The 12,647-nt window shown below is 37.7% G+C and overlaps 1 protein-coding gene across 4 annotated transcripts in view; it reads left to right on the top strand.

Moving 5' to 3' along the window:
* The window catches only part of vav2 (vav 2 guanine nucleotide exchange factor), a 192,148-nt gene that overhangs the window by 139,929 nt on the left and 39,572 nt on the right, over positions 1-12,647 (top strand). For all 4 annotated transcript variants that reach the window (XM_054612385.1, XM_054612383.1, XM_054612384.1 and 1 more), the window contains exon 4: positions 6,182-6,250. In XM_054612385.1, coding sequence (XP_054468360.1) covers positions 6,182-6,250 — 69 coding nt within the window. The remainder of the gene's footprint in view (positions 1-6,181; positions 6,251-12,647) is intronic.

The following is a 12,647-nucleotide window of genomic DNA, read 5'->3' as shown; positions in this document are numbered from 1 at the left end:
TCCCTGTTTTCAAATTGCTTCTTTCGTCAGATCAAAAGACCAAAAGATGATATGATATAAAATAGGGAAAAGCAACAAATCCAGAGCCAGAGAATGTGTTGCATTACAATTTTAAATATGACCCAAATTCTTATTTACTTTCTTTAAAATGTAGTTAGTCATTTTTTTTGTTAATCAAATGATTGACTAGACCAATCAACTAATCGTTTCAAAAAAGCTGAAAAGCCATTTATGAAATCAAAGCTACTTCTTCCATGAAATAAAGATGAGGAAGAAATAGGCGTTTCTGCTGAAAGATGATGTTTACATTATTTTGGACTGCACAGGGACAATATACAGTATATGTGTTTCTATATTGTTTTTTACAATGAGGAGGTTGCAGTGCAAAGCAGGGTAGGACAGAATCACTTTTTGCACTCTTCCTCACTCCCTCACTCTCTCCCTCCCTCCCTCCATCCATCCATCCAGCCCTCCAGCCCTTTCCTCATCCTGTCAGCACAGCTATGCCCCCTCACGCCACTGAATTACATCACACACATTAGTATGCAGAAATCGCAATGCACATCCACTATCATGTTTCAATCATGTTTGAAAGACTCATTGTGTGCCAATGTCATTAGTAAAAGTTGTGGAAAAAAGCTCACACATACAAAGAACGAGCATCTACACGTATTTATTTCTGTCCCAATTCTGCACACATCTTACCCAGGCAAGACTGGAAGGGTTTATGTACAGGCATGGTATAATAAGCTCCAGTGATTTGTCTACCCTTGAAACAAGGCCGTGTCCTGGGACATGAATCTGCTTCCAACTTTGACCATTTGAGCTGCATTCCCAACTGACGGCTACACAGTTGTTCTGCTTTTTTTTCCATGGGACCGTCTCACTGCGGCTTTGTCCAGCACACATTCCCTTTACCCGAGCATTGGCTTTAAGGAAGGAAGGAAGGAAGAAGAAGCTAGACATTAAACAGTGAAATTCACTGAGAAAAGGCAGGACTAGAGAGGGTTGTTTGAAGCGACTGCTCAGATAAGATGAGGACTTGAAATCTGTGCCCTCATTAAGTCATTGTTGTGTTATTGTTTGCCTTAATTAAACCAGAAAAAGCTTTATTGAGATTATGTGTATCTTTTTATTTTATGTACTTACCACGACACGCTGCATTTTCTTTCTTTAATTAAGGAATTCTCTTTTTTAAATCCGTAACACAAATACAAAAACAAATGCACACATTCTATCACAAATGCCCCTCTCAGTGCCCCCCTGGAAATTACAGTTGTTGTTTAATATTACACAGTTTATGATTTATTAATAACTTCCTATGAGTTTTCTTGAAATAAAATGTAATTTAGTTGAAATGATTGACTTAAAAATTGTAAATTCCTGGAAAGAAACACTCAGGTTAAATCTGAGTTAATTTTCATTCTTTTTTTTCTTTCTTTATCTTTACATTTTCAGCTGACATGTAACATACTTACTAAAAGACTCTCAAGGTTTGGAAAAAAATGGAATTGGTGAATTAAAAGTGTACTAATTGCACTAATACTAATAACAGTGCCTCTGTTTGTTTTCATATAATTAATCCTTAATTATCAGAAAATTATGAACTAAAGCCAACAAAAGGATACACAGCTAACCAAAAAAAACCACAGAAAGTTCAATAAATCCTATAGATAATCAGATAAACCAAGAATGAAAGTTTAACGAAGCAGAAAAATTTGAAAAAGAAAAGCAGAAGCAAAACAACTAAGTTACATCATAAAAGTAATCATTCAGTAATAGATAGCTGTTCAAACCAAATACTTCAGCCAAACTAAGCATCTTTTGACTAAGATTTGAAAAGAGAAATTCTCCTGTAACATAAATAAATCTACCTGCTGAACACACACAGCCTGTTTGATTTTGTTGGACACATCCCATGGCAAAATATAAACCAACAAAGAGAGCAATTTACTTCTCATTTACCTAAAAGCATCAGTTGTATTTATCAAATCAGGAGGGTCGGAGAAAAATAAAACATGAGTAGGGATTAATCAGAGGAATAAAAGATGAACAAAGACACTTTATTCTCTGAAAAGACAACTGATTGTGTAGAAAACCACAAATCCAGTCTGGTTTATCGCACATTGTAATGACATGAACAACATGCAGGAAGGCTTGCAGGACAATAGAGCATTATTGAATAGCCAAGAGACGGCTCATCATTGGAGTCCTGATGAAATTATAAACACAGTTCAATTACACCTGGTTGTATCATTTATGCGAAATGAAAACGGCAGCATTGGGCAGTGCTTGGCTCCGCAGAACAACACTGGGGTGATACATATGAGCCCAGATCCCTGCAAACTACTACGTAATTAAATTTAGCCCTGCGGGACTCCATTAATAACTTATAATATAATGCACATTTCATTGGAGGGGGCCATAAGATGTGGGAGTGTTATTGCGCTCTTGAGAAAGCCCCTTCTGCGCTGTCTTTGCTCTCATAACGGTGAGTGAGAAAGTAACATAAATCAGATGAGACACTTTTTTGTATTATGATTCCTTAATAATAGTACTTGTAATTAGCTCTTGGAAATACAGAATTTTTAATGAAGTCCACCAAACATGGAAGAGTTAGCAAAGTTAATGAATCAGAGTAGAGACTGTGGAGTTTGCAGGATTCTGTGCATGTTCTTGTTTGTATTGTGCCTGTGTGCATGCACATGCCTGAGGGTGACCAGCTGACCTTTGATTTAGCCGAGCATCCCTTAACTTTATGGCTGACACACTCTTTCCAGTGTGCTTTAATTACAAAAAGGCTTACTGCTGGCATCACACAGAAACCAACACACTCTATCTCCAATGGTTCAAAAAGCCGCAGCTTGGTTCAGTGGTCCTAAGCTTCAAACTGTGATGCTCTATGTACCCCTCTAGCATCAGTTTTTGCAAGTGTCGGGGATGGGGTGTCAATAGACGGTTGTTACATGCATCGTTTATCTTCAAAATAATCTTCCATCTTCACCATGAGTTAGGTTTAGGCAACAAAACCACTTAGTAAGGTTAAGGACAAGGGCGTACTTACTTTTAGTTGCGTACAGGACATGAACAGCGATCTGTTTGACTCATCCATCTTCCCTTCTGCCTGCTCTGTGTGGACTTTAATGTACTTTATACTAAATCAGTTGCTATTAGTGCATAATAAGGAAGCGCGTGTCCAAACAAAATGTACTGTGAAGAAGTTTAGAGAAGACAAAAGAGTGTTAGCGGCACAACTCCATAAACCAACCTCCTAAATACCGAGGAGGAATTGTAATTAACTGTGAACTCCTAGCACAGATTCATGCACTACCTTATTGCCTTTATACAAGCCCTATAAAGAAAGAAGTTAAGTATTAAATGCATGATAATTAAACAAAGGTTGAATATCGTGTAAACGTTTTTATTTGGCTGGTAAAATTATACTCAAATGTAGATTTTTAAGACTTCCTGGCTCTTAAGCATTTAAAAAAAACAAGTCTTTGTAAAATCCATGTTAATCGTGCTTTTGTCAGTGAACTATTTGTGACACACACACATACACAAACCTGCACAGCTAAAATGATAATACAAACTACTGTTTTTATTGCTCCTTTGACATACACACTGTAACCAACAGGTCACTGCTTCTGGCTCTTTACGAAGACGTGATATCACAATAAAGTGTCATCTGATCATATCATGGATTAAACACAGTCCAGGGATTTCACATGAGTGCTTACAGAGAGTAGAGTGCCCTTTATGAGAGCGATGAACATATGGTCTCTGACACTGAACTGTCCATATCTTCCCCCAGCACACTTCACAGTCAGCTACAACACATTATGCTGACGTTCTTTTTATCTGTCTTATCTATTTCCCGCTATGACATCTTTCTTGTACTTTTGCATATGGACACATTCATTCATTTATTTTGTGGCTGTGCAATAAATTAATTGCCAGCAATCTCCTCCGCATATCATCATTAGAATATATGAATTTCATCTTTTATATAGGATTTTAGTTACCTCAACTGAAGTTAATTGAGTACATTTTATAAACAAATTTACTCTACCATCATTAAAAATATATTACGTTTACGTAATAATTCCAAAAACAAATTAGCGTTATAAAATCAACACACACAGAGAAAACTCTTCCACAAAAAATTATTGTTACTCTATTTTTTGGAAGGAGACAATTAAGTAGACCCAGGCCACATGTTTCTTGTAGGGCAAACCTGCGTGGATCTCTACCAATCTTCAATGTCGTATCTTATTCTCTCTTTTTTTATAAACAACATGTGCCAAAATAGTGGCGATATACAGTATATTATTGATAAAGCCAGATTAAGGTCATTTTTCTTAATGCTGCTTACATTTTTACTAAAATAAAATAAATATATATTCTTCTTAAGTATAAATGTAATTGTAATTATGATAATACCCCAGAAGATGTTGCGAATGGACTTAATTTCAGAGAAAAAAATGAAGGTATATTATTATTCACAGTTTTTTTACTGATTATATAGTCAAACACTTAGGCGCAGCTCACACCACGCTCCCCTCCCACCCTCCATCCCTCCATTCTCCATCTCTTTCTTGAATAATGGTGATTGTGTGTGTGTGTCTGTGTGTTGCTCTTTGACAGTAAGAAAACAAATCATGTAATAAGTAGTTACATTATTCAGACAGGAGTCAAGGTCAACCTTACAGGGCTGTTTACCGTAGCAGAAACCAGTGCTGGCTGCTGCCGTGTGTGGGATTTATTGCTTGAGGAGAGGACGATAACAACAGCAGTATGCTGCAATCATGGTGAAGACAGACTTACAAGACTAACAACAAACTCCTTAAACTGTAACAAAGTGTCATAGTATATTGAGGTATTTGCCTACTTTTAGAGCAGATAATGACAGTACATTTGACAGTTTTATCACACAAAAATTTGTTCTCATTTCACATTTTACCATCCTTACGGCTCGGAGGTTAAAGGATTTAGCTTGCATTATCGAAACAAAGCCAGAGTATGGAAGGCCTTTTTCAGCAGAGATGTTATGCTATTCCTAATTAATGCGACATCACAGGTTCGATTCCAGCCTCGGGACCTTTGTCGCATGCCCCTTTCGCCCTCATTTCCCTGTCTATACACGGTCATATTAAAGCAAAGATGGAAACAAAATCATCTTAACAAAAATTCACTCAGAGCATCTGTCATAAACATAAGAGGGATTAGTTTAATAATACACTTTTTCCGTTTCAGTAACTTAGCGTGGTTGATGATTAGCGCTGATCGTGACCTCACTGATTTTAATGAGCTTCAATTGTGCACAACATTAAGCTAATAGGCTATAATTTGTAGCAATCAGCTCCTGTAAAAGAATGGAAAAAAACGGCACACCATAAACACGGTTGGCCAATCGAGATCTAATCACGCACTTCACAATAATGTTTGCAGAAAGCAGATATCTTTAAAAAGATACAATATAAATCCATCCCGTTAAATGAGCTAATTGATTAGTCATCCGTTTTATGCCCTGCCACTTCCCAGGAGTATAATTGTGTTTGTTGACACTGCGTGGGGAGAATGAGAAATTCAAGAACATTTTTCGATTCAGATTACTGTACGATGGGCTGACACGAATGCTTTTATTTATGCTATATAGCTTGCAGTGAATGTCATTAAATACAAGTGTACATATACAGAAGGTGGATAAGCTCACTTTTGCTTTGTAAAAAAATAAAAGAGGACTTTTCTAAACTTTGTCATTTTCAATAATACTTCATCTTGCTCTGCATTGTCCCTGAGGGTCCATGAAAGCAGCTCAAACACCCTGAGAGGATTGATAAGAATGCCTGACCATCCATTGAAAAAAAAGGCTGTTTTTCGTCCTGAGTTCCTGAGAAAGTTGGCTGAGTAAAGATGGCAGGTTTTTTATCTGTCAGTAACACTGTGTTGATGTGTTTTGACTATGGTGTTTTGTGACTGATGGGCTCCTCTGTTCAATACGTCCTGCTGCTGCGCTGCTAGAAATGATGGAGCTAAGAGTGACAACCTGGCAGATACCAACACGCAGTTTTCATGACTGGTTATTTTTCTACCTGGGAAACTGTGGTGTGTGTACTAATATTTTCTACTCTCTCACTCTTCCTGTCTGTGTGTGTGTGTGTGTGTGTGCGTGTGCCAGGTCCTTTCCATCAGAGGACACAGCTCTGAATGAGGATGATGTCTACCGGAGCCTTGAAGAGCTGGCAGAGTAAGTATTCATTGCACAACAAATATACACCACACGTACACACTTGTTTTTGTCACTTAAGTTGACGTTTTATCAACTTAATTAACTCAAATTAATTCTCTTGAGACTTCCCTTAACCCTACACTTTAAAAACCACACACCTTACCCCAACCCTTACTTTTATTCAGCTTAAACCAAACCTAAAATAACACAAAATCAAGTCAAAAACCGTCAAATAAAGTACTTTACATTGTGGGGACCAGCTCTCTGTTGCCAAATTGGAGGGAAGACCCTGCTATGTAACTTTAAATATATTTTTGTGATTATTACAATTACAAACAAACACACACATACACATCATTCAGACATCATAACCAAGACAGACTATTGTTAGTATTTAGATATTGTCATGGAACAATACAATTTTAAAACCTTGGATCGCTTTAACTATATTTTTATCTTGATTTTTATGTTCCAGCAGATAAAAAAATAAAATCATATTCACATCATTGTTTATTACATTTAGACCAGAATATGCTTTTAAACTGGGTAAAAATGGAGTGTCTCAACATGCTGTAAATAAGCCACAGTCCATAAAACTAATAATACATATGTGTGTATGTGAATATATATACAGACTTAACAATTCTCTACCTATCACCTGTTTCAGCGTGATTGCCACTTCTTCCAATTTTCTCTAACTGCTTAATTACGTAAGTGTGGATTCTATGTCACTCTGCCCGTTGCCATGGTGACACCATCCCTGCTCTGACTTCTGGTGTGGTTGCCTCTCCGCCTGACTCGGTGGATGGCTTCCTGGTTTGGTGTGTGAGTGTATGTGTGTGTGGTGGAAGGGTGGGTTTTGCTATGTGCGAAAGAGAGAAAAGTCGGTCTTGGAGTTTGCAGGGGTTCTAGCGGTGACAGCAGCCACTCAACTCAGATTAATGGAGAATAATTAGTCTACTGCTCTGAGATGGGTGTCATTTATCACAGAAAGATGGGAGGCAGGAGAGGGGGGAGATAGGAAGGAGACCATGCGGGCTATAGCTATATGCCTGCAGAATACTTGATCATGGCGTTCTTCAGGAGATGAGGAATGTGCTCTTGCTAGAGGAGATGGGTGCCAGCCAAGCAGGCTAATGCTGGATTAGAGTGCATTTTAGCCAAACATTTAGCCCTGCTAGTTTCGAACATGGTTCCTTACCTTGAAAACGGAACTGAATCCTGCAAAAAAAGTGACCGTGAAGAGATTAGAGAGAATACTTAAAACATGTTGATTCAAAGATTTCACATACCAAAAATCTGAATCTGAATATGCTATTAAAAAGAACAGACAAAACAAAAAAAAGAAGAAGTCAGACCTTTCCTGACATGTCCCTAAATGCATCAGGAAATATCAAATAGGCTTAGTTTCTTCATCCATCATAAATAAATGTCAACCGCATACTACAGTTACTTTAATTTGTTAAAAATGTCGCAGAAGCGAGTGCATGGTATCCAAATGAGCATAAAAGTGAGTTTGTAATTTGCTGTATTATTTCTATAGCTGGTGTTTATGTCTTTAATTTTCCTCAAACCCGCAAAATCTCCACTTTCCATTAATGGGGTTTAGCCTTAAAATGTATATTAAAGGTAGATTTAGTCACTGTGAAGTCACCCATTGGTTTGTGGACTACAATTTTGAAGCCTTGAGTTTGCCGTTCAGGCCATTAATACCTAACAAAAGTGAAACGAGAGGGTTGAGCTGAGTACAATTGGAGACTAAAATGTTACAATTTACACTCAGGAACTGAAAACAAAAATCCTAAAGACAGAACAACCAGGCTGAACAACGCCTTGGTAGAGTCATGCCATTCACATGGTAGCCCCACCCTAAAGTTTACCCTGCTTTATCGTCTATTTTACTCTCAATGTAACCATAGTTTACTAGATGAACATCATGCCGTATTGAATAAGACTTGACACTAGCGATTGAATCCATAAACCCATGTTAACAATATTTACTGAGGTATTAAATCAAGTGAAAAGGAGGATACTTTTCTCATAGACATTTATAGAATCAGACTTCTGTTTGCAACCAGAGGCAATTAGAAGAAATGCAAGTTTAAGGCACCTCCACATTGGATTCACTTTTTAGATCTGGAGGTTACCGCCTGTTTGTTTTTTTCATCTCTTTTTTGTTTGTTTTTTTCTGAAATGGTCAATAGTGTTGTAACACTGTGCTCTTTGTGTCACCTCTAAGTGCAGAGGGCTGGGTCTCATTTAATTAATCATGCTACTCTGCAGCATGGCTGCTCTTGACCTTTTACAAAAACATGTTTGCATTTAGTTTCATCAGTGGACAGACACATAATTGATTCATCAGCAGGTCCTGCAACTAATACAGTTGGACACACTTAGCACACAGGCCATGCTAGCAATAACCCTGCTCTGAAAGACTTATTAATTAGCCTGAAATATTGATGCATGCATAATTTAAAATGGATGCATGACGGAACTGCTAGAGTGAGGGAGAGGGGAATGATGATCTCACTGCAGTAATAATAGTATTTTTATAGATGCAGTTCTATTTAAGAGCATCTCAGATGAAGAAAATAATACAATGACAGCCCATATGGTGTCATAAAAATAACAGCATGTAAGAAATAAAACAGCAATATTGTCGCCCAAAATATTTAGCGTGAGAAAATGAAGCTGCATGGAATAGCAATATAATGGCAAACAATAAAAATCAATAAAATGGCATCATTAAGTTCAGTGATAAGACAACAAAGGATACTAAGTGCAATGGAAAGCAATCTATAAAAATTGATTTTAAGGGGAGATTTAAAAACCGAGTTCATGCCAGCAGGCCAAACGTTAAATGGAAGACTGTTCCAGCAGACCAGGCAGCAAAAGATCGATCTACCTTTCATTTTAAATCTGGAGCTACCAAAAGACATGAACTGGTGGACTGGTGGAGGTCTCTGAAGATAGCTGGAGGTTCACTACTCACTAATGTAATGGTGACTGATGTATTGATCATTGTATTTAAAGATATAACTGGTTAGATAGATATTTAAGGCTTGGCCTTTAACATAAGAGAGAACGTTTGTGGTTGACCGTGTATCATTTTTGAGGATTTAGCAGAGGTCACCTACCTTGCTGGATGATTTCCATATTTTCAAAAGATCATGTCAGAAAAATTCATGTCAAGCGAGGTAAACTGAGGTTTAAGGCTGACAGTATGAGCTCACTTGGAAATTACAGCTGTAAATGAATGGCACTGAGATTCTATGGTGGGTGCAGGTATATGTGTATTCGCGAGGCACGCTCCAGCTTGATTTCTGCTGCACCACATCTGTTTGCAGGCGTTTCTGAGACAGGTAGAGGCCAGCTTCTACCTAATCGAGGTCTCCTGGGTTAATGTGGTAAACCTCATCCGTACTTCCTCCCTTTGGCTTTGTGATGTCAAGTCTTCATGTCTTTTAACTCAGAGTTCTTGCTGTCTGGAATGACTCCATCCTGAACTTGACAAAGCATGAAATGGGGGTGGATCGGACACAGTCGCCAAGGGACCTTTTCCTCTGTGAAAGGCAGACATAGATTTCCATTCCGAAGCAAACAGTGTCACAAGCCCTTTGTGTCACTCTTTTGCAGTTTGTTTTGTGCCATAAAGCCCTTGGGCAGGTTGGCATGAAAAGTCAATAACTCAAAAATGGATGGAACCCAGTAGACATAATTTACCAACATGTGTTTTAAATTCAACTTATAAGAATAAATCAACTTGTATACCTTATAATATTACAGCACGACCACACTCAGAATACACTATTAAGCTAGAGATGGCCAATGAGAACCATAAATTGCATATAAGAAGTGGACATAGTCACCTTGATTGCACCCATTTGTTTTTTGACTGCTGTTTTGAAGCATTGAGTTTGACATTTTAGCCATCATGATTTTGGTATTTGGCCGTGGCCATCTTGGATTTTTGCAACTAAAAGTGAAACTAGAGGGTGGATTTCAGTACAACCGAACACTGAATGAGTCATTTTCAGGTGAACAAAAAGGTTTTAATTAACTTTTCATAAATATATAAATAAAACACACTGTGAAAGGGTTAAAGGCGTAAGGCCAAAACACACCCCTGTTAATCACAAGGTAGCCACGCTTTAAAACATATCCTGTTTGATGTATATTTTTCTCTAAATGGGACCACAATTTACTAAAAGATCATCATGTTGTATTGAATAAGACTTGAAACTATTATTTATTGAGACCATAAACTCATGTTTAATAATGTTTACAGAGGTCAAATGTGAAGGAGGCCAAACCTTCCTGAGTAAAAACAGAATTTCAAAATCTAATGCAGTGGAGTTTACTGGGAATTTATGCTCCTGAGAAAATAAGCCCTTACGATTTAATGCCCACATGACTTTCCTGTGGTGCCGCACAATTTGGCCTCATTGATGATAAGGCACCAGTCAGTTAGTTTGTTGTGCATTTCATCCGCCATGTTATAGTGATACATGCAACCTCCAGGGACCTTAAACTTTAGATGTTTTGCAGCGTTTTTTGTTTGTTTTTGTAGTTTTTTGTGTCAGTTTTATCGGCTATATAGATGCAATGTGACAGCAGCGCATGATGTTACATGCTCTGATGCAGACAGTATATTAAGGCTCTCGTATTTTTGTTTTGTTTTGAAAAGCACAATGTTATTTAAATATAAACCTGTAAGGCATCCCAGCCTTTGGAGACCTGTACTCAGTAGCTCTGATATGTTGAGTCATACTCCGTCCCTCCTCTCCCCTGATGTAACTCTATGTCATTGAGGCTTTGGAGCAAAGGCTTGCGGGCCGATTGCGTGCAGACACCATGGACACCCCTCGGCCGTGTCACTGTGTAATCAGACAGAAAATCAGACCTAATTCATGAGTCCTCAGGTCTTTGCCCCCACTTTCTATCTCACTGCTGCATTGTGATGCATGCACATGTACAAGCACACACAAGGTGCATTTAAATGATTTATTAATGTCCAAGAGACAAAGGGACGTAAATTGTAAAGTTATGGTGCGACAGATTTACACTGGCAAGAATAATGTCCTTCCGCTTTGTCTTTCTAAGAACAAACACACACACACACACTGAAACATTAACATTAACCATCAATACTACATGTCTAAACCCCAACCGTTGTTGTAGCATTAATCTTGGCTTAATCCTAAACTAAAGATCAAAGTCTAAAACGTGGACTGACATTTTGTCTCCAAGTAATTGTCCATTTCCTGTGAATATCTTGTGCGTGTGAAGGTATATTGTTTATACAGTATTTTTCGCAATACATTCACCAGTGCTTTACCAGTGCTTTACATGGAATACAATTCAATAAGAATAGATTAGACAATATAGAATACAACAAATTATCATAACCTTATAATAGTTCTTACCCTTCGTACCCTTTTTTGTCAAACAAGCTTTTTCATTAGCAGGTACAATATGTATATTAGTTTTTGAGGTTACTACAGTAAGAACTTGATATGGAGTTCATTCTAGTTATTTGACTTTACGATAAATGCGTATTGACAGTGAAAACAGCCGGTCAGTTAAGAGGTTCGTTAATGACATAACCAATTAGAATTCTGGAGTCTAGAGACTGATGATTGGAAACAATCAGGAAAAGTGAGTGGGGCATACACAGTCATTAGAATACTGATCCCTCTGATTAATATTTGGAAAAATATTTTAAGATTTAAATTTAAACAAAATCAAAGAAAAGGGCAGAAATAGCAGCCTTGTACAATGCATAAGCAAAAGTCACATCAGAGAAACTAAATGAATTTACTAGTCAATAGGAAGCTTTTCTTCAAACCTGTTGAGCCCTCAGCCATTTCAGTGGCTCAATGGATTAAAAGCTATAGAGGAAGGAAACCACCAAAACATTTCCAATTCAATTTTTTTCAATTTTTTTCTATTTTCTATTCAATTTTAATTATTAATATGGTTCTATTGTGACAGTAATGACTGCTTTTTATAAAAAATAACAAAAAAAGCCCCCAGACTGTCTTATCAACTACTCCTCCATGCACTAACCTGGAGAGATCCTGCTCCTCTTAGATCTCTGCATAGGTCATATTCACATCACCCCACTATACCTCCATCGTATAGTACTGTCTCCGAGGGATTAGAGCAGAAATGAAAAGTACAACATTTTCCTTTTTTGCTTCCCTGCTGTGCATCACATCAGTCACTGTGGAGCTTGCTGTTATCTCAGAGTTCAGAGAGGAGACACTGATGGGACAGCTTGGGCCTCCCACACAGCCTTCTCCATGTTCAACATGAGCCGCTTTAACTTAATGAAGAAAAGCAGAAGCACAGTGCAGACAGTGAACCAGGCCACCTCAATTAAAACTTCAAACAGCTGAATGTTTGATTGAGG

Source organism: Anoplopoma fimbria, chromosome 14, assembly GCF_027596085.1.
Source record: "Anoplopoma fimbria isolate UVic2021 breed Golden Eagle Sablefish chromosome 14, Afim_UVic_2022, whole genome shotgun sequence".
NCBI lineage: Eukaryota > Metazoa > Chordata > Actinopteri > Perciformes > Anoplopomatidae > Anoplopoma > Anoplopoma fimbria.
Note: the sequence above shows the minus strand (reverse complement) of the source record. Positions and strands in the feature narration are given on the sequence as shown.